Source organism: Ahaetulla prasina, chromosome 4, assembly GCF_028640845.1.
Source record: "Ahaetulla prasina isolate Xishuangbanna chromosome 4, ASM2864084v1, whole genome shotgun sequence".
In the NCBI taxonomy this organism is placed as follows: domain Eukaryota; kingdom Metazoa; phylum Chordata; class Lepidosauria; order Squamata; family Colubridae; genus Ahaetulla; species Ahaetulla prasina.
The window spans coordinates 135100181-135123803 of record NC_080542.1 but is presented as its reverse complement, the minus strand read 5'-3'; the positions used below and the strand labels follow the sequence as shown (position 1 = coordinate 135123803).

General features: G+C 39.0%; 1 protein-coding gene across 1 annotated transcript in view; it reads right to left on the bottom strand.

Moving 5' to 3' along the window:
* ADARB2 (adenosine deaminase RNA specific B2 (inactive)) overlaps nt 1-23623 on the bottom strand; it is a 547855-nt gene that overhangs the window by 362685 nt on the left and 161547 nt on the right. The window contains exon 2 of the mRNA XM_058183187.1: nt 2275-2409. Within this exon, the coding sequence (XP_058039170.1) occupies nt 2275-2409 (135 nt within the window). The remainder of the gene's footprint in view (nt 1-2274; nt 2410-23623) is intronic.

The window sequence follows — 23623 nt, the reverse complement described above, 5'->3', positions numbered from 1 at the left end:
AGAATAGGATAATCTCTAAAATAAACTTAACCTTGTCAAAAATGCAGATTATCTCTCCAAAAATTCAGGAATAATCTTAGTCGATTACTCAACTAATACTGTTGAATAATCAAATCCCTAGTATAGTTCTCCTGCATGAGCAGGTTGGACTAGCTTTGCTGGCTGAGGAATTCTGGGAGTTGAAGTCCACAAGTCTTAAAGTTGACAAGGTTGGAGACCCTGGACTAGATGACCTCCAAGCTTCCAACTCTGTTACTGTTTTTAGTCTAGCTATGTGAATGACCCACCTTCACATGTTTAGGGTGATTCTGTCTCCACTGAAGCATCTCATTCCCCACAAAATATCCTGTTGTCTCTGTCCATCAAAAGTTGCCCATCCCAGTTAATATGAAAGATACATTTTGTCAGGCAGTGTTTCTCAACCTTCACCATTTTTATGATGTGTGGACTTCAACTCCCAGAATGCTGGCTGCGGAATTCTGGGAATTGAAGTCCACACATCTTAAAGTTGTCAAGGTTAAGAAACACTGTTCAAGAGTCATTACTTGACTTTACAGCCTACATTCTTTGTGCATTTACAACACTACTTCTATCTTTGAAGTCTGAAGAGAAAAACTCCAGAGATGATTCCATTTTGCCAAAATTTACAGTGAGATTACACTCTTTCTGACCGCCTCTTATGTATTTCCTGCTAATACGTCGTGTGCCCATTAAAATTAGGAGATAATTTATGCAAGGTGTATCAGTTAATATTAATCAGCTATTAGGCATGCTCAGTTTTAAATTCTGGGGATATTTTATGGCTCCTTAGAACAATAGGTTCCTGTTTTTCAGTTCAGCTTGCCTTCGCTGTTATCTTATTCAGTTATCTTTCCCTAGCTAGCCATTTCCTTTCACAGCTGTTTTTACAGCTTGTATTCTTCCTTTTTCCACTTTGAAGACCCAGTTAATTTTTGCCTACGTGTCTATCTTACAAACTGCCTTTAAACTATCATTTCCTCATTCCTATCCATTGTAGTTTCTTTGACAGGTTTGTTTCTCCACTCAGTAAGCTTCCACTACACAGCACGTTCAATTTAAAATTTTTCTTTTGATATTAAATTTTGAAGACCATTCATTTTTTTCTATCACCTACTCAACTACTGTGAAACTTATTGAATTTGGTACTCAACACATACTGATGTGAAAATTTTGTCCCGATACTTATTGTTTGTTTGGTACTCAGTGCATAAACTAGAACTTGTTCCTACTGTCTGTCTTTTGATTCACTACATTATTTCTTAGAGGAAACATTTGTTATTATTTTTGGTACTCATTGTACCTCCTGGAACCAATTAATGATGAGCACTGAGATACTACTGTACAAGATTTACAATGTAGAAGTGCCCCAGACATTTTCCTCTTCTACAAGGTATCTTACCTTCAACTGCAGGTAGAAATAATAATAATCTAGCAACACTTTTTGTTGAGAAAATGTGCACTGATTCTTCTGTTGTTTTAAGAAACTGCAGAAAAACCTGACTAAAAAAGAGAAAGCAGTCCAAAGATAATTGTATATACACTCCATAATTTGACTCATTTTCATATGAAGTTTAAGGTAAAGGTAAAGGTTCCCCCACACATACTTGCTAGTCATTTCTGGCTGGCTCTTGGGGACGGTGTTCATTTCCGTTTCAAAGCCGAAGAGCCAGCGCTGTCTGAAGAAGTCTCCAAAGACTGTCATGTGGCTGGCATGACTAAACACCAAAGATGCACGGAATGCTGTTACCTTCCCACCAAAGGTGGTATCTATTTTTCTACTTGCATTTTTTACGTGCTTTCAAACTGCTAGGTTGGCAGAAGGTGAGACAAGTAATGAGAGCTCACCCCATTACGCGGCACTAGCAGTGGTGGGATTCAGCCAGTTCGCACCACTTCGGGAAAACCGGTTGTTAACTGTCTGAGAAGTTTGACAAACTGTTTGTTGGAAGAAATCATTAGGACAGAGAACCAGTTGTTAAATGACTTGAATCCCACCACTGGGCACTAGGGATTTGAACTGCTGAACTGCCAATCTTCTGATCAACAAGCTCAGCTTCTTAGCCACCGAGCCACCAGGTCCCTTCATATGAAGATTACATTGCTGTAATTTTATAAACATTGGGATATGAAAAATTTGTATTTCTTTGTTTCTTTCTAAAAGAGATCCCTATTTTTTATGTTAACCAGAAATAAATCACAACAATGAGGTGAGTCCATTTTCCACATAACCGAAGGGTCATTCCAAAGACTTACCATGTGGTGTTTCTGATTGTGCGGAGAGGCGGTGATCTGTGGCATCCAGCCATGTGCCAAACTGGGTGTTACAACGTTCCTGCAATCGGTGTGAGATCCTGGGAAGCAGGGTATGAACCCATCCTGAATTCTCTGCTGTTGAACAAGAACAACAAAATATCTTATTACTGTACGCTAATAAATATCCAGTCTTACAAAGATGCTTTTTCAAGAGGCAACTAGTCTTAAATGATTTTATAAATGATTTTATAGGCACCAATTCAAAGAAAAACCAGAAAGTCCAGGTGCTTCTTGAAAAAGCACCTTTGGGATAACTATAATCTGGATGACTGAGAATCTCCATATTTTACAGAAAATAGCTGTAGCAATAGCAGTTAAGTTCATATACTACCACACAGTGCCTTATAGAACTTTCTAGGTGGTTTACAGCGAAGAAGCATTTTATGCATATTGTCCCTAACAAATTTGGATCCTCATTTTACCAGTCTTTGAAGGTTAGAAGGCTGAGACAAACTTGAGCTCCATCAGGATTAGACTCCAGGCTGTGGGTAGCGTTTGCCTGCGATACTGCAGTTTAATCACTGTGCCACCAGAGCTTGTTGTCAAGCTTTCTTTTATTTTTTCTTATGTTTTTGTATCATAACCCTGATCATCTCTTGTTTCTAAGTTATTTTATCTCAGGCACATCAACACCCTGTGGCTGGAAGAGTTCTGCCTGAGTTTTTACAGGGGCACAGGTTGTTCAAATTGATATAGTCAGTGTCAGAGGCTGACACAGATAAATAGTTCATGAGAGAATAAATGTTAATGTAGACTAGCATCATGAAAGAAAGAAAACTTGTTTGCCTATTAGAGATAATGAAAGGCCCTATTTCACAATTGAAACCATCAGCCCTAGAAGGTAGACCAGACTAAGAAAACAATGCCATGAAGATCAGAATAATTTTTTTTCAGGTAGTCCTTGACTTTTGATCACAACTGGGACCAGAATTTCCATGGCCGAGCAAGGTGGTTGCTAAGTGAGCTGCAGTTAATTTTATGATTCCTTTTCCAGGCTGTTAAGCAAAACAGTGAATCAGGAGGTTGTTAAGTGAATCCCATTGACTTTGATTGCTGGAAGATGGCTGGGAAAGTTGCAAATGGTGTTCATATGGCCCTTGGTTGCTGCAGCCATTGTAAATACATGTTGGTTGCCAAGTGTCTGGATTTTGTTCTTGTGACTGTGGGGATGGTTATAAGTCAAGGCTGTTATCTGTACTATAACAGCCATAGTACAAAATCGTGCAAGTCTGAATGTACTTCTTCTTCCCTTTCTTTATTTCTGTGTGAACTAGAAAGGGCTTGTCTGAGATATTTTCTGAAGTTAATTTCTTGGTCTGGGTTCATACTCCTTTTATCTGAAAGCGATTCTTCCTCTTGTCCTACATGCCATTTCCTCTGCCCTCTACAGAAACCGGCTGTTCTGCCCAGTCCAGAAACAACCCTGAATGATAAATGCTGGTCTGAGCTCTAAAGATACTACACATTGAGTTCAAAATATTTCAGATGCTACATGTTTTGCACAACCTGAATGCACTTTGGGAGAAGATCATGAGATGGGGAAACTCAGGCAAAGGGGATGCTATGTAGGCAGAATTCTGAAAAAATAAATAAATGGTGGGATTAAGAAAAATATCTCAAAGAAAAAATATGCAAGATGATAGGGACAGTAACAATTCAAGATGATCATGTATAGTAAGTAGTGTGTGGTAGTGGGAGACGGATAAAGATCAAGCAATGGAGTGCTAGAAAGATTGCTCAAAACACAATAAAATTTAGGAGACTCATTTTTCTGAAGTGGAACAAAACAAAAAATTAAGTTTGTGTAGGGTTGACACTCTATGTGTGTGTGTGTTTACTTCTGGGATCCCTCTCCCTCCCTCCCTCTGTTTCTTTCTGTGTGTGTAAGCCTAGGAGGAAAGGCAGAAAGAAGAGACTTCATCAGTGGTGGGTTCCAAATTTTTTTACTACTGGTTCTGTGGGTATAGCTTGGTGGGCATGGCATGGCTTGGTGGGTGTGGCTTGGTGGGTGTGGCAGGGGAAGGATATTGTAAAATCTCCATTCCCACCCCACTCCAGGGGAAGGATACTGCAAAATCCCCATTTCCTCCCGATCAACTGGGACTCAGGAGGCAGAGAATAGATGGGGGCAGGGCCAGTCAGAGGTGGTATTTACCAGTTCTCCGAACTACTCAAAGTTTCCACTACTGGTTCTCCAGAACTGGTCAAAACCTGCTGAAACCCACCTCTGGACTTCATACTAGCAATCTCTTAGATGAAGAGAAAATTCAGCGTAAGTTCTTAATTTTTGTCTATACCCTTCTGTCTTCTTTTTTCCTTGAATTTCATAAACTTTATTTAATAATATAAAATATAAATGAAATTAAAGACAGGAATAGGAAATAGGGAAATAGGAAAAGAAGATATGGGGAAAGTGTTCTGAGGAAAAGGAAAAAAATCAGTGGCTTCAAAAAAAATTGCTGTTGTAAAGGACAAAATTGACTTTCTCAACTTTTTACTTTTATTTAATTAGTAAGTACTAGCCATTTCTATAACAACAAGCTAATCTAATATCAAAACAGTCAAATTACACTTTTTCCTGTTTCGAGCACGAAGTCTAGAAGCAGTCTTTAAGTAGAAACAAAGCTAGATACATTCTTTTTCTTAATTAAAACAATTAATTTTGTTATCTCCACCAGTTCCATTCCTTTTTCCATCCATTCTTCCATAATGGGAATTGACATATCTTTCCATTTTGGCACATATAAAATTCTCACTGAAATTGTTTAACACAGATAGTAACAAGGTTCAATTTTTCCCAATATGTTTATCCAATAGTGCTAAGAGGAAAACTAATGAAAGACTCAATATAATATATTTTTCACCCATCCTACTAGCATCTAACTATCTCGGAGAAGGAATCCTGCTACAATTGTGCTGTAGAGACTCAGATGATGAGTCCATTAAACTGACTTTAACCTACTAGCCTTGAGGTTTCTAACTAGCTCTCTTGTCAAGAGGAAAAATTGTTCACTCCATATTAGCTTGCAAGTAATCTGAGTTTCAAAAAGGATGTTGGGGCAATACTCACCATAACTAAATTAAATGTAAGTGTGACTCTAAGCAGGTGGCAGCTTTGATTTGAAATAGAGGTTACTGTGAGAAAGTAAAAAGTGAAGGGTTGACACCAAAGGGAATTTAAGGACTGATTTCACTTATTAGAGTACATTTATTTCAACCCTACATTCATTAAGGGCACTATACTGACAGTGCACACAAACTTTTTAAACTGAGAAATTTAGGTTCCATGAATTCTAAGGGGTTGGCTTTGTCATTATACTGATATAGAAATTCCAGGAAGCAATTGATTTGAAGAACCCTTCATCACTTCACTCTTACTAGATAAAAAGATACATACTTCAGGGCTAAAACAGAAACCCGACGGCATTGGACTCTGGATTGATTAAAAAAAAAGAATATCTGAACAAAAGATATTATAGCAGTCATGGATGAAGGCATACCAATTAGCAATGGAGCATCACGGGCTTCCTTCTTGGAAAGTTTCTAGGAAATTAAAACTGGGCCTTCACAACTCATGATTTTTGAGGTCCAGTAGAAGGTATCATAAACTTGCAGGCTTCTCCTGGAATTGCATGAATAGGATATTTATCAAATCTTTGATAGGCTCCATTTAAAAGTTGCCCTAGCTCAACAGAAAGTTTCTACATGACATCTTCTGTTGTGTTGTTCGTCAATGAGTAGAGAAGATTTTGAGAATAGAACCAGAGAGATTCATCTATGGAATCTCATTGGGGGATGCTGAACCGGTCACTCTGTCACAACACAGCCTATCTTGAAGGATTGTAGGGGAGAAAGTGCTATACTATGAAAGGCAAGATATAAATCTAAGGAAGAAATAAAACCACACATACTCATTCATCATTTTCCCCAATATGAAAAAATATTCTCTAGGACGCGGTCTGAAACTCAAGGTCCATGGCCCATATTCAGCCCACGAGGTACTTAGATCTGGCCCACAGGACTGCCCTGGAAATAGCAAAGGACCAGCCCATAGTCCAGTGAAAATGGAGCCTGAGTGGATCACGCATGGTTGATTGCAATTGTGTTAGTGGAATGTAGAATCCTTGAAGAAGAACACAAATGCTCTTCACAGTCAAGTTCACACCTGGAAATGACCCTTTGTGCTCTAATTATATGTAGAAGTTTGCAGAAATGCTTTTGAACATGGATGACATAAAATTCCATGAAACTGATATAAAAAAGACCCAGGAATATAAGATGCTAGCAGCTGTTTTTATGAAAATAGACTTGGTGCCTGTGTTTGTATATGCGCATGCTCCAGAATTTATGACTTTCTGAAAATAAAAGCACACAGAAATATATTGAAGTAGATGATGCTGAAGTATGATTATGGTTCATCAGATTTTCTGACATTTGAGCTATAAATTAAATACAGAGTACATTGTAATGTAAAGTCTGTGTCTACTTATTTAATCTAATCAAGTCTCAAATACTTGCTTTAGCAGGCTAATAGCCTCTTGAAGAAACATGGGGCTGTTCTACATTTCATTTATGTGATGGATGGGATGGGAAGATGAATTAAATAGGAGATGAGTACCTTAGGGCAAGGAAAATTGTGGCTTTTGTAATCTGTATCACTGATATTTTGCTATCATGATGCTTTTTCCGAAAGTTCCCAGTGGTTTCCTAGATCTGCTGGATCAAAATAAGGATCCTAACTAGACTTCCTGATTCTAAGAATAAATGGAAAAATACTCATTGAAACTTACTAGCAAAATCCATAAATAACAATTTATTCAATTGTGCCCCACAATGGCTCATGTTCAGATATATTTATCGTCTATTCATTTGAACGCTGATATCAATTGCACTATAAAGCAGACAGCCACTAACACACACCATAACACAAAATGTGGCCAGTAAAATATGCCTTATATGAAGAAGCTTCTTTTTTCACATTGCTTCTAATGTGCATTCAAAGTTGTGGTATGATAAAAGGTAACCAAACAACCTGTTTTTGACTTTTTGATCAGATTTGTACACTCCATTAAAATTCTGTCTTGATTTATTTAAGTGTCCCTTTCTTCCCAGTAAAAGTATCCAAATGTTTTAGCTTTTTATCATATAGGAAGTATTCAAACTACTTGCTCATTTTCATAATTTTTTTCTTAGCTTTAAGATGTCTTGCTTCAAACTCTGAATTTTCTGACAATGAGAACAATCAATCAATGGAACAGAAGTTGCCTTCGGAAGTTGTGGGAGCTTCATCACTGGAGGCCTTCAAGAAGAGATTGGACTGCCATTTGTCAGAAAGGGTGTAGGGCAGGGATGTCAAACTCAATTTCATTGAGGGTCACATCAGGATTGTGTTTGACCTCAAGGGACCAGGGTGGGCATGGCCAGCATGTCACTAATGTTGGGAGGGGTGCCTATGGTGGCCTGAGTGCTCTACCAGCAAAAAGGGCCTCCTGAGCTCCACTTTTGGCTGCAACAGCTTCCTGCAACCCTCTGCCAGAGAAAATGGAGCTCAGGGGGGCTGTGCGCAACCCTCTTGAGCTCCATTTTCACTGCCAGAGGTGCTGCAGGCTGGGTCCTTTGCAGTTTCCAGGGCGGCCTTACGGGCCAAATCTAAGCACCTTGCAGGCCAGATCCAGCCTATGGGCCTTGACCCTTACCTGTTGTAGGGTCTCTTATTTGGGTGGGGTGTTGGAGTAGATGACTTACAAAGTCCCTTCCAACTCTGTTAATCTGTTAAATCTGTTAAACTCAAGGAGCCAAAGTGAATCGGTAGAAAAGTCTTAAGAACTACATCACCACTATCGAAAAGTAGTGCAGTTGTATAATTTTTGTTTCCATTAGCGCAAATAGGGACAGGTCTGATTTTAATTAAAGTAATGGAAACGAATTTTGGTGCAGGTAGTCCTCAGTTTATAACAGTTCATTTAGTCACTGTGCGACCTTACATTGTTGTGTCTTGCCCGCCCTCAGAGCAGCCGGGGCCTTCTTACCTGCTCCCGAACACTGAGGAATGTATGCCTCCCGGCCCAAGTCCTGGCTCCATGCCCACACAAACTGCAGAAGAAGGAGAATCTCCCGGCCCCAGCCCTGACTCCATGCCCAGGCAAACGGAGCAGCTAGACCCCTCTCCCTCCTCCACAGCATGTGAGCCTGAGGAGGGTTTATTACCAACAGCTGATTGGAGTAATCCTCGCATCAGAAGATTGGATAGGCGGAGGCAACAGAGGGAAGGGAGGGGCAGGCCTTAATGAGTGCTGAGTCATGGAGCCACACCCCATGGCCTATATAAAGGATCTACTTTCTGGCAGTCTCTGAGTCAGGCAAAAGTCGAACTTATCTTGCTGAAGTCACTTACTGGTCTCCTGCCTGCTCTGAGGACTTTGCTAGGACTTTGGGCAGAGCTGCAGAGGCAAGCCTGATTCGGATTTCCCTGACCCAGCCGTCAGCGGAGGAGTGGGACACGACATACATTGAAAAAAGTGGCTTATGATCATTTTTCACACTTATGATCACTGCAGCATCCCCATGGTTCAAAATTCACTTGGCAACGAGCTCATATTTGTGATGGTTGCAGTGCGTCTCAGTCATGTGATCACCTTTTGCGACCTTCTGACAAGCAAAGTCAATGGGGAAGCCAGGTTCACTTAACAATTGTGTGACTAACTTAACACCTGCAAATGATTCCCTTAACAACTCTGGCAAGAAAAGTCATAATGGGGCAAAACTCACTAACAAATCTCTTACTTAGCAACAGAAATTTTGGGCTTACTTATGGTCATAAGCGGAAGGCTACCTGTATCTATTTTCTAAGTAAAAATGAGCATAGCCTGAATCACTGACAATGATATTAAATGTAAATCAGTGGTGAAATCTTTCCTGGTTTGCCACCGATTGACTACCCTCGCATACACGGTGTGCGCCAAGTGTGCGCTGGGCGCACATGCACAGTGCATGTCAAATTACTTGGGAAGGAGACATGGGAAGGTAAGTAGAACAGCGAGGAGGAACAGCTGTTCCTGCTTTCTAGCAATTTTAAATCACACGGCACAGCTAATCATAGAAAATACCGGTTTGGACCAACTAGTAGCTTTTTTTACTCTTTTTTACTACCAGTTCGCTGAACCAGTAGCTTTTATCAATACCGGTTCACTTGAACTGGTGTGAACCGGTAGGATTTCACCACTGATATAAATCTTTCTGAGAATGGGCTCAATTCTATGAGGATGGGCTCCAGCACAAGTCCAAAAGTTCAGAAGACTATCTCTGATCCCAATGAACAACCCAGACTGGACCCTGCAATATTATCCTGGGATATGTATATTTGCCTTCATTCATTAATCCTTCTATATTATGATGCTTTTATGATGGGCATGGTTGGAAATCTCAAACATTATAAAAATATATATACTAATGGCTAGTAAAATGTATCTCTATGTGATGAGTGCAAATGAATGTATTTCAATTCATAGCAAGAATGCTGCTGGTTTGGGCAGACTGCCTTTTGAGCTTAGCTAATTATGATTTTACCTATAAATAAATAAATACATTTATGTTTCATGGCAGGTACTGTCTTTCATGGTTTTTGATCTGAATTTATCATATGTATTTGATTCATTTGCAATGGATTATCAGCTGGGCTTGGGTTATCTTTTTCCCCTGCTGAAGCAAACACCAATTTTAACACCATATTTCCATTTAAATATACATATATATAATCCCCATAAAAGGGTAAATTGAATTATTTTTCTGTCACTACCATTTACATTTTAATGAGTTCTAAAATGGAAATAGAACAAGTTAAATGAAATCAATATATAGACCACTATTTTTCATTTGAACAGGAATTATGCAAAATATTGTAGTTGTTCTCGACGAGCGACATTATTTGGTTTCAAAACAATATGTAAGGACCATAAATTTTCATAAGTATGCTAGGTCTATAAAAAGGACACCAGTTTTGGCAGCAGGATAGAAATGAATGAGACTTTTTCCTGCTAGTTTATTATTATTACAGATTATTGAATGCTAAAATGGTAAATAAATATTCAGGTTGCATGACTAAGAACTCTAACTCCACTGAAGTTTCTTCTGCTGTTGCGATACACAAATATAAGTCTTAACTTCGCCCCTCTCTTTTGAATATAAGTTTTTAGAGAATTCATCTAAGGTAAAAAGAAAAAGTTGAAATTGTCCAAGAATTATTATCATGTTACTCACAAGCAAAAATAAAGCAGAATCTAATCAAACATAAAGCTGTATCTAGTTCATCGTGAACAAATAAATAATCCATTTCAGGATTATTTCTAGTAATTGATGGTGGTTCCCCGATGTTTCAGTCAAGTATCTTTCCCATCCAACATGCGAACTGTGCATGCCTACCTCTTAGCACTGAGCCCTTGTATTACTGAATTTAGGGCACTTCAGTTCTGTATCCATTCCTCAATGCTCTAGAACAGGGGTCAGCAACCCATGGCTCTGGAGCCTCATGTGGCTCTTTCATCCCTCTGCTGCAGGAAAAAGGATGGGATAGGTAGAGGAAAAAGGATGCTGCGCTAGGAGGAGACTCTTTGGTGGGGAAACCGACTTCCAGTTGGCAGAGGAAAAAGGACGCCATGATAGGAGGAGACTATGATAGGGGAACTGGACTTCTGGTCAGCTCCGAGAATGGAATGGGAGCTTATGTTTAGGACCTTTGTGGTTCTTAAGGCTCTAGAAGCAAAACGAAACCAAATCATTATTATCTTGGTATTGTTTATCACCCTTAAAGCCCTTTATGGCATGGGACCAGATTATCTGAGGAACTGTCTTGCCCCAATGGGATTGATTTGCCCCACTCACTCTGGCAGAAGAGGCCTTCTTTGAAGTTCTTTGGTCAAGGAATTTGGGCTAGGTTCGAGATGACTCTGGAACTTCTTGCTACTGGATGTAGGATCTGCCTCCATCTTTCTGGCCTTCCAGAAGAGCCTTAAAATCTGACTCTGCTGGTTGGCTTGGGGCCCCATTGGGAATGCAGTAGGCTGGAGGCCATTGATTGTGTAAGAGACAAAAGCCCACCTCTGTACTGCCCATGCTCTGGGTCTTTAACCTTTATTTCATTGTTGTTAATTTCAATGTTTTGAATGCTTTTATATTTTTATGCTGTTATAAGCCAATCACTCTAGAAAGTAAGACAGGTGGTCTATAATGTAAACAAATAAAGTCTACAGACCACAAAATAGTGAGAACCATTTTCAAGTAGATAAACTTCTGGAAGCAAAGCAGATGAAAGAGCTAGGAGGCAGGATGAACTAAAAGTTCCTGCCTATAGGAAATCAGATTGTTTAGCTGCTGGTACTTCAGTGTTTCTTGATTTCCATCAGAACTGCAACTTCAGGTGCACTGAACTAAGCCAGCAAGAAACACAGTTAATAATGTATGGTTGGAAAGTAGATTCTGAACCAGCAGAAAGACAATGTAGAAGCCCTACAATGCCTTTGTTCTTGAAAATAAGATGATCTTGAAAAATAAGGATCTATAATCAATAGATGGTACTGGATCTCTGTCTTACCTCATTTCTTCTCAAAAACACAAGGCATGAATGAAGGAAAATACATGTATCCCAGGATAATGTTGCACGATCCAATCTGGGTCAGTCTGGTTACTGGGAGCAGAAGTTTTGCCTTCTGAGCTTTCAGTCTTGTGCTGGAGACTATCTTCAGCTGTACTGGAGCTAGCTAGAGAGAAGAGTTGTCCACTCCTCTGAATACAACAAAATACCTTATGCCACCAGACTTGAAATTTTGGGTTTAGAAAACTTAGAACTCCGCCGCCTTCGACAGGACCTGTGTTAAACTCATAGAATCATCTATTGCAATGTCCTTCCTGTTAAAGACTACTTCAGCTTCAATCACAACAATACAAGAGCAAACAATAGATTCAAACGTAATGTTAACTGCTTCAATCTTGATTACAGAAAATATGACTTCTGTAACAGAGTTATTAATGCTTGGAACACACTACCTGACTCTGTGGTCTCTTCTCAAAATCCCCAAAGCTTCAATCAAAAACTATCTACTACTGACCTCATCCCATTCCTAAGAGGTCTGTAAGGGGTGTGCATAAGAGCACAAACGTGCCTACCGTTCCTGTCCTATTGTTTCATTATATCCAATTAATATAGTTATTACATACTTATGCTTATATATATGTTTATATATTATATAGTTACTTTCATGCTTATATATACTGTTGTGCCAAAATAAATAAATAAATAAATAAATAAATAAATAAATAAATAAAATAAAAGTTCCCTGAAGATTGGCTCCAGTACAAATCTGAAAGCTTGAAAAACAAAACATCTGATCCCAGTGACTGACCAAGGTTGGATCCTGCAACACAAAACCGACCCAGATTGGATCTTGCAACATTTGATTTTGTCTGGACAAAATGCCTATGTAGTAAAGTCTCATATGAACTGAACTCAACTACTTGTGATTTGATGGGCATATCCAGGCAGTTTTATTTGACATGATACAGAAAAATTTTGCTATTGTCTTCTTCCAAAAGTTTTTTTATTTTATTTCCCAGTCTCTCCTGCCCTAATGTCTTCCATCCAAGTGCTAACTAGAGCTGACTCTGCTGAATCTTAAACTTAGTCAAGGTTAACTGTATGCTTTCTCTTATTGCATTTCAGGATTATTTATATATTAAATGGCAAGCCATCCTGACTATTAGCCTTATTGGTTAGAGCTGATGAAAGATATACATTATGGAGAAAATCAGGTTGGAAAAATTAAATCTAAGTCAACATAACAGAGCTGAATCAGATACCGTATTTGTGGTAATCCCACCTACAGAACATGGTAATTGCCAAATGAGCAACTAGTATTTAACACCATGCCAGTTAGAGACACCTTAAGTTATAGATTCTCAAGGGCTTGAGAAAGGCTTCTGGTGAGATATGAGATCATTTAAGTACAGACCACCAAGTATAAAATAAATATAAACTTATTAGAGACTATGGATTTTTTTCTTGTTTGGCAAGGTTAATGTGAAAGAAAGATAATCTCTCTGCTGCTGTATTCAGAGGATAAGTTAGAAAACATTTGCAGTGATGCCTCTATATGAACTTTTTAGAAACCCCTTGTGCATAAAGGAAAAGTCCCATTTGACATGACATATGGAGAGAGAAATAACTCTTAGAATTAAATCTCTCATGATAGACAACTGGCAAACCTCGAACAAATAGAAATAAATACTTCTTTGAATCTGAAATTAAAAATTCTATTTACCTCTTGCCCTTAAACAGTGGACACAACATTTTAAAAAATTGTTATTCATTTCAAAAGTGAAGAGAACATATAATCGTGTGGATATAGTATCCAAATGTATATTTGGAAAAAAGCTGTTGATAAATGGCCTTTAAGCAACAGGTCAAGAAGGTTTCTGTTTGCCCAAACTTTTGAAAACAAACAAAAGTGATTTGTATGTTTCCCCTTTTAAAAAGTTCACACATGGTGTCATCTTTTTTTTTTTGTTTTAAGCTGTCATTTTGAAAATATGGTGGTGTTTCAATTTAGTGGAGATATATTGAAAGAAAGAGGAACCATGCACACAATTTTAATGTGTTTTTCAAGGTCTGCTGGTATTTGCTGCATTTGTTTTTTTAGTGAGAAGAGAAAATGAGATGGGAAACAAAAAGCAGAACTGGGTGAATGGTTTACAAAATTAGTTTGAACTAACCTAAACTGAGTGGTTTTATGGATCTTAAATCTCATTTTTCTTTTGGATTCTAGAGCTTCCTCCTTGCTTTTGTTATCTTCTAGATTTGTTCCTTATAAAAGGTGAGATGGGGAAATTTCTAAATTTTCCAGAGGCATCATTCAGTAAGGTGCTGTTTTTTCAGGTAAACACAGTGAATTGTATAAATTCCAATTGCTACTAGAATATATCACTTTGGTGTTGGGGAACACTCCTGAAAATAAACAACCAAAAAAATAGCCAAAAAAATAAACAAATAATAGAATAACAGAGTTGGACAGATTGTATTGCAGGTCTTCCAGTACAACCCCCTGCTCAAGCAGGAAACCCTATACCAGACAAGACTATCATGGAACATTAACCAATCAACCCAAAGTTCTTGCACAAGGAACAATGACCACACTCAACTTATGCTACTTCAAACATATTATGCAAAGACTAGTTCTCTGGAGAAAGCTCTCATGATGGGAAAGGTGGAAGGAGAGAATAGTTTGATCAACAACTAGATGGATGGACTTAGATATAGGAGTGATAGGTTGATCATTGGAAGATATGAAAGATCAGGTTAGCGACATATTGCCATTGATAAAATTTATGAATTGAAATGAACTGAAAATAAATTGATGGAAGAAAAGAATCTCCCTCTCCCTCCCTCCCTCCATCTCCTTTCAATATTTACCATAAATTGATCATAAGAAGGATATTAATGTATATGTTGCCCAACTCCCAGCAATTCTGTAAAACTGAGTGTGGGATCACTTCCAACAATGAAGCAGATCAGGGAAATTGCTCAAACAGAAAATACCTGTGAGAGGGATCTTGGAGTCCTAGTGGACAACCATTTAGATATGAGCCAGCAGTGTGCAGCTGCTGCTAAAAAAGCCAACACAGTTCTGGGCTGCATAAACAGAGGGATAGAGTCAAGATCACGTGACGTGTTAGTGCCACTTTATAATGCCTTGGTAAGGCCACACTTGGAATACTGCATTCAGTTTTGGTCGCCACGATTTAAAAAAAATGCTGAGACTCTAGAAAGAGTGCAGAGAAGAGCAACCAAGTTGATTAGGGGACTGGAGGCTAAAACATATGAAGAACAGTTGCAGGAACTGGGTATGTCTAGTTTAATGAAAAGAAGGACTAGGGGAGACCTGATAGCAGTGTTCCAATATCTCAGGGGTTGCCACAGAGAAGTGGGAGTCAGGCTGTTCTCCAAAGCACCTGAGGGTAGAACAAGAAGCAATGGGTGGAAACTGATCAAGGAAAGAAGCAACTTAGAACTAAGGAGAAATTTCCTGACAGTTAGAACAATTAATAAGTGGAACGACTTGCCTGCAGAAGTTGTGAATGCTCCAACACTGGAAATTTTTAAGAAAATGTTGGATAACCATCTGTCTGAGATGGTGTAGGGTTTCCTGCTTGGGCAGGGGGTTGGACTAGAAGGCCTCCAAGGTCCCTTCCAACTCTGTTGCTGTTATTGTTAAAAGGTCAAAATATCATGATATTTAAATAAAAAAAATAATACATTGTGAAATGATCTAAAACAATTTCAGTTCCTTTGTTTTATGTCAAAAGCCATTCAGGATTTTTCCCCTTTGCTGCTTTCAAAACAAACAAACAGAAGTTTCTCCATGTCCTTATTGGAATGTCATTTTACATTTATATGGGATTATAGCAAATAATAATGGATTATTTTTGCAATTAATGAATCATTTGTGTTTTTTTAAAAAAACTAAATGTAATTACAGATGCTGCTTTGAGAGCCAGTTTAGTGTCGTGATTAAGGCAACTAGGAGATCATGAGTTCTAGTTTTTGTCTGAAATAATATAGGGTTTCTTGCTTGAGCAGAGAGTTGGACCAGAAGATCACCAAGGTACTTCCAACTCGGTTATTCTTTTATTTAGTTTTGCCTTAGGCACAAAGCAGTTGACTTATCCTGAGCCTGTCAAATGTTTTTTATAAGGGCAACCTGGTCTATCCAAATATGGGATGGAGCAAACTGCTTCTGGTTACGCCTTTCAGCCCCTGCCTGTGAAGGAGCCTTCGCAGGCAGTCGCTTTCACGACAAATTATTTTTGTGTAAATATAAACACTTGAGCCAGTCACTTTCTCTCATCCCTAGGAAGGAAGCAATGGCAAAATTTCTGGAAACATCTTGCTATGAAGCCCAGGCAATCCTCATACATGTTTGAAAGAAGAGAAACAGACGCTCTCTCATTCCAGTTTTGTTCTTTTGTTTCTTCCAGCACTACAAGTTTAGCAAAGGCTTGGTTTCCGGGAATGGACAGGTGAGCTGCTAAAGGATAATAAGGGCTATTAGTGTTGAAAACTGCAGAGCAAATGAATTGAGCTCCTCCAGGAACTGAATTATGGAGGTGGGCACACACCCACATGACCCCCCCACGCTCCCCCCACTTTTTGGCACGTAAACGGCAAAAAGGTTAGCATCACTGCCCTAGACCAAACTGTTTCTCTTCAGCAGATAATTTATTCTGGTTTTAGAACTACTAAAAGTAAGCCTTCCACAAATATGAATTCCAAATTGAATTTGGATATTTCCATATAGGACCAGTTCTAAATCCAGTGACATCAAGAACAGGATCATTTTATTTTCCAAGTTCTGCATCAGGTTATCAGAAACTGGAGCAATCCTGCAGTCCTCCAGAGATTGTGAACAATTTACTTTCCCACTAATGAGGATTCTTGCCTTCCAACTTCCTAATTATAAACTTTAATGTCCTATAGGAATTGTTAGAAGGTATTTCCCTTTCTTCGGCTCTGTGTCACTGTAGCAACGTGCAGCTGTGGGAGGGAGAAATGTTATAGGAAAAGAAACCAGTTGCCAAGTATCTTGCTAAATGTCTTGAAATATTGGAGGAAGGATGGCTTGGAAGAGGGAAGTTCCTTTTGGATTTTTGTGCAACCAAATAAGGAAATGTACAGGACACAAACTAAAAAACTCACAACTTATTTTACTTTCTTTTTCTGTAAACAGAGGTATAGAAACATTTTATTTGACCAGAGAATTGTAGAGTCTGTTGAGAAAATGCCCAGCAAATGCTCTTTGTTCTCTGTTCTAAAATAAAATAAATAAATAAACCAGGTTTTTGCTTCTGCCAGTTGAAGTTTTAAAAATCAACTTTCACCTTTAAAACAGCTTTTGAAAACCACAATTTTAGGGCTGTCATTTATTTTATTAAGTTTATTTTATTTTATTAAGTTTATTTTATTAACTAAGAGGGGTGCATAAGCACACCAGTGTGCCTACCAGCCCTGTCCTAATGTTTTCTTTTATTTGTATCCTTTACATGTATTTTATAAATTATGTTTTCACTTGTATCTGTCATAAAATACATACTTGATGAAATAAATAAATAAAGTTGCATCAATTAAATTCATCTGTCATTCAGTCTATCTTTGCAATGAAAGAAGAATGTGTACATTCTAAAAGATAAATAAATGGTTAGAATAAAAGAGGAAAAATTGTATGTTTCACAGATATCCACAAATTAATAGAATATAAAACCTTAAAGGTGACAATGCTTAATCCAAGAAACACAAATCCTACATGAAGAGCGCTTTTAAGTTTCCGTGAAAAAAAAATGTGCATTGAATTTGGATATTTCCTTATAGGACCTGTTCTAAATCCAGTGACATCAAGAACAGGATCATTTGTTTTTCCATGTTCTGCATCAGGTTATCAGAAACAGGAGCAATCCTGCAGTCCTACAGAGATTGTGAACAATTTACTTTCCCACCAATGAGGATTCTTGCCTTCCAACTTCCTAATTATAAACTTTAATGTCCTATAGGAATTGTTAGAAGGTATTTCCCTTTCTTCGGCTCTGTGTCACTGTAGCAACGTGCAGCTGTGGGAGGGAGAAATGTTATAGGAAAAGAAACCAGTTGCCAAGTATCTTGCTAAATGTCTTGAAATATTGGAGGAAGGATGGCTTGGAAGAGGGAAGTTCCTTTTGGATTTTTGTGCAACCAAATAAGGAAATGTACAGGACACAAACTAAAAACTCACAACTTATTTTACTTTCTTTTTCTGTAGACAGAGGTATAGAAACATTTTATTTGACCAGAGAATTGTAGAGTCTGTTGAGAAAATGCCAGCAAATGCTCTTTGTTCTCTGTTCTAAAATAAATAAATAAACCAGGTTTTGCTTCTGCCAGTTGAAGTTTTAAAATCAACTTTCACCTTTAAAACAGCTTTTGAAAACCACAATTTTAGGGCTGTCATTTATTTTATTAACTAAGAGGGTGCATAAGCACACCAGTGTGCCTACCAGCCCTGTCCTAATGTTTTCTTTTATTTGTATCCTTTACATGTATTTTATAAATTATGTTTTCACTTGTATCTGTCATAAAATACATACTTGATGAAATAAATAAACCAGGTTTTGCTTTTGCCAGTTGAAGTTTTAAAATCAACTTTCACCTTTAAAACAGCTTTTGAAAACCACAATTTTAGGGCTGTCATTTATTTTATTAAGTTTATTTTATTTTATTAAGTTTATTTTATTAACTAAGAGGGGTGCATAAGCACACCAGTGTGCCTACCAGCCCTGGCCTAATGTTTTCTTTTATTTGTATCCTTTACATGTATTTTATAAATTATGTTTTCACTTGTATCTGTCATAAAATACATACTTGATGAAATAAATAAATAAACCAGGTTTTGCTTCTGCCAGTTGAAGTTTTAAAATCAACTTTCACCTTTAAAACAGCTTTTGAAAACCACAATTTTAGGGCTGTCATTTATTTTATTAAGTTTATTTTATTAACTAAGAGGGGTGCATAAGCACACCAGTGTGCCTACCAGCCCTGGCCTAATGTTTTCTTTTATTTGTATCCTTTACATGTATTTTATAAATTATGTTTTCACTTGTATCTGTCATAAAATACATACTTGATGAAATAAATAAACCAGGTTTTGCTTCTGCCAGTTGAAGTTTTAAAATCAACTTTCACCTTTAAAACAGCTTTTGAAAACCACGCCCCTGGTAGTGGGCATCTGCTTAACGCGTCCGCATGCCCCACTTCTTTTCCTGGTCGATGCTGCAGCTTGTAATAAGCGGCTAAGAAAATAGTCCATCGAGTCAACGTGGCGAAGTGCCACAGGCTGCGGTCGCCAGCCAGTATTCCTAACAGCGGTCTGTGGTCAGTCACAATTTCAAAGTCGCCCAAAAACATATTCGTGAATTTTTCACCCTGACACAATTGCTAGCGCTTCTTTATCTAACTGGCTATAGTTCCTCTCTGGGAGGACATCGTTCTGGAGTAGAAGGCTATAGGGGCTTCTGTGCTTTGAAGTCTGTGGCTGAGCACAGCCCCACCCCGTAAGGGGAGGCATCGCAAACCAGCACTAATGGCAATGAGCTATGATACTGGATGAGCAGGCTATCGCTTGAGAGCAGGTTTTTACTGCTTCAAAGCCCTACTTTCCGACTTTCCCCAAGACCAAACAGTATTTTTCCTAGAAGCTTATGCAGCGTTCAGCAACGGTCGCTTTGTTTTTAAAAGACCGCTAAAATTCACTAGCCCCAGGAATGCCTGTAGCTCTGTTTTGTTTTTGGGCGCTGGAGCCTTTCTGATTGCCTTGACCTTGCTCTCAGTGGGGTGAATTCCTTTCTTGTCTATTCGTAGCCCAAGAATTACGGATTCTACCCTATCTGGCATTTGTTCACTTTAACCTTTAGTCCGCTGACCGGAAAATGCCCAGAACCTTTCTCAGACGCCCCCAATTCCTCTACATTTTCCGCTGATATCAATACATCATCAAGTAGGGAACTACCCTGAGAGCCCTTGCAGAAGTCGTTCCATTAAGTTTTGAACAGCCCTGGTGCCACACTCACCCCAAATTGTAATCGGGTACACTTGAATGCCCCCTGTGAGTTACAATCGTTTGGGCTTCGGCTGTGTTGGCGCCTACGGGCAGTTGTTGGTAGGCTTGAGCCAAGTCTAACTTTGCAAAGACTTGCCCTTGCCCCAACGAGTGCAGCAAATGTTGCACCACGGGAACCGGGTAAGCGCTTTTCTGTAAGGCTTTGTTTAGCGCCTTGTAGTCAGCGCAGATTCTAATTGACCCATCTGGTTTTACTGGGGTGACGATGCGTCTCCCACTTTGCGTGGTCGACTGGCACCAAAATCCCTGATTTATGAGCTTATCTAGCTCCTTGTCAATTTTAGGTTTAAGGGCAAAGGGACTCTCCTTGCCTTTAACCTAATGGGAGCTACCTGGGGTCTAAGTTGAAGGAAATAGGGGTCCCCTTGTACTTGCCCAGGCAGTCCTTGAAGACATCTTCGAACTCGCTCATGAGCATGTCTTTCAGGTTACAGTCACTTGTAGATGCCAGTCACTCCCATGCCCAGTGCACGAAACCAGTCTAGTCCCAACAAACCAGGCAGGGTCCCTTCGACGATCGTGATGGGCAGGGTCTTCTTGTGTGGTCCGTATCGACTGGACAGAGGTGGTCCTCGAACAGGGATGCGATTCCCTTGGTAGTCGTGGACTCAGAGCTGCTTGTGTTTGCAGGTGGCGCCGCGACTGATGGCAGTGACTTCGCCAAAGTGTCCCAGGACATGATGGTGATCGCTGACCCGTGTCCACTTCGAGTCGGCACCGCACTCCTCTATTTTGGGTTTGGTGAAGATCTTCTTCTCCACTGGGTTGAGGCGCGCCTATGACCACAGTCGCTTGGTTTGAATCCGCTTTTTGTTTGAGCCAATCGCTGGGTCGCCTTGCCGATCCCGCGCCTGATTGGCCGATTTGAATTTTCGCGGAAGGTTGGGGAGCTCGACAGACTTGAGCTAGGTGCCCTTCTTCTCGCACCACCGACATGTTGCGCCTTAAACTTGCAGCGTTGGCGCTGGTGTTGACCTCCGCAACTTCCGCATTCGCCCCGTCCTCTTTGCCGCTTCGTTCGGCAGACCCTTCCTCATCCTCACCGCCAGATTCGGCTGATCTCTTCTTGGTGCAGAGAAGAGCAACCAAGTTGATTAGGGGACTGGAGGCTAAAACATATGAAGAACAGTTGCAGGAACTGGGTATGTCTAGTTTAATGAAAAGAAGGACTAGGGGAGACCTGATAGCAGTGTTCCAATATCTCAGGGGCTGCCACAGAGAAGTGGGAGTCAGGCTGTTCTCCAAAGCACCTGAGGGTAGAACAAGAAGCAATGGGTGGAAACTGATCAAGGAAAGAAGCAACTTAGAACTAAAGAGAAATTTCCTAACAGTTAGAACAATTAATAAGTGGAACGACTTGCCTGCAGAAGTTGTGAATGCTCCAACACTGGAAATTTTTAAGAAAATGTTGGATAACCATCTGTCTGAGATGGTGTAGGGTTTCCTGCTTGGGCAGGGGGTTGGACTAGAAGGCATCCAAGGTCCCTTCCAACTCTGTTGCTGTTATTGTTAAAAGGTCAAAATATCATGATATTTAAATAAAAAAAATAATACATTGTGAAATGATCTAAAACAATTTCAGTTCCTTTGTTTTATGTCAAAAGCCATTCAGGATTTTTCCCTTTTGCTGCTTTCAAAACAAACAAACAGAAGTTTCTCCATGTCCTTACTGGAATGTCATTTTACATTTATATGGGATTATAGCAAATAATAATGGATTATTTTTGCAATTAATGAATCATTTGTGTTTTTTTTTAAAAACTAAATGTAATTACAGATGCTGCTTTGAGAGCCAGTTTAGTGTCATGATTAAGGCAACTAGGAGATCATGAGTTCTAGTTTTTGTCTGAAATAATATAGGTTTCTTGCTTGAGCAGAGAGTTGGACCAGAAGATCACCAAGGTACTTCCAACTCGGTTATTCTTTTATTTAGTTTTGCCTTAGGCACAAAGCAGTTGACTTATCCTGAGCCTGTCAAATGTTTTTTATAAGGGCAACCTGGTCTATCCAAATATGGGATGGAGCAAACTGCTTCTGGTTACGCCTTTCAGCCCCTGCCTGTGAAGGAGCCTTCGCAGGCAGTCACTTTCACGACAAATTATTTTTGTGTAAATATAAACACTTGAGCCAGTCACTTTCTCTCATCCCTAGGAAGGAAGCAATGGCAAAATTTCTGGAAACATCTTGCTATGAAGCCCAGGCAATCCTCATACATGTTTGAAAGAAGAGAAACAGACGCTCTCTCATTCCAGTTTTGTTCTTTTGTTTCTTCCAGCACTACAAGTTTAGCAAAGGCTTGGTTTCCGGGAATGGACAGGTGAGCTGTTAAAGGATAATAAGGGCTATTAGTGTTGAAAACTGCAGAGCAAATGAATTGAGCTCCTCCAGGAACTGAATTATGGAGGTGGGCACACACCCACATGACCCCCCCACGCTCCCCCCACTTTTTGGCACGTAAACGGCAAAAAGGTTAGCATCACTGTCCTAGACCAAACTGTTTCTCTTCAGCAGATAATTTATTCTGGTTTTAGAACTACTAAAAGTAAGCCTTCCACAAATATGAATTCCAAATTGAATTTGGATATTTCCATATAGGACCAGTTCTAAATCCAGTGACATCAAGAACAGGATCATTTTATTTTCCAAGTTCTGCATCAGGTTATCAGAAACTGGAGCAATCCTGCAGTCCTCCAGAGATTGTGAACAATTTACTTTCCCACTAATGAGGATTCTTGCCTTCCAACTTCCTAATTATAAACTTTAATGTCCTATAGGAATTGTTAGAAGGTATTTCCCTTTCTTCGGCTCTGTGTCACTGTAGCAACGTGCAGCTGTGGGAGGGAGAAACGTTATAGGAAAAGAAACCAGTTGCCAAGTATCTTGCTAAATGTCTTGAAATATTGGAGGAAGGATGGCTTGGAAGAGGGAAGTTCCTTTTGGATTTTTGTGCAACCAAATAAGGAAATGTACAGGACACAAACTAAAAAACTCACAACTTATTTTACTTTCTTTTTTCTGTAAACAGAGGTATAGAAACATTTTATTTGACCAGAGAATTGTAGAGTCTGTTGAGAAAATGCCCAGCAAATGCTCTTTGTTCTCTGTTCTAAAATAAAATAAATAAATAAACCAGGTTTTTGCTTCTGCCAGTTGACGTTTTAAAAATCAACTTTCACCTTTAAAACAGCTTTTGAAAACCACAATTTTAGGGCTGTCATTTATTTTATTAAGTTTATTTATTTATTAAGTTTATTTTATTAACTAAGAGGGGTGCATAAGCACACCAGTGTGCCTACCAGCCCTGGCCTAATGTTTTCTTTTATTTGTATCCTTTACATGTATTTTATAAATTATGTTTTCACTTGTATCTGTCATAAAATACATACTTGATGAAATAAATAAATAAAGTTGCATCAATTAAATTCATCTGTCATTCAGTCTATCTTTGCAAAGAAAGAAGAATGTGTACATTCTAAAAGATAAATAAATGGTTAGAATAAAAGAGGAAAAATTGTATGTTTCACAGATATCCACAAATTAATAGAATATAAAACCTTAAAGGTGACAATGCTTAATCCAAGAAACACAAATCCTACATGAAG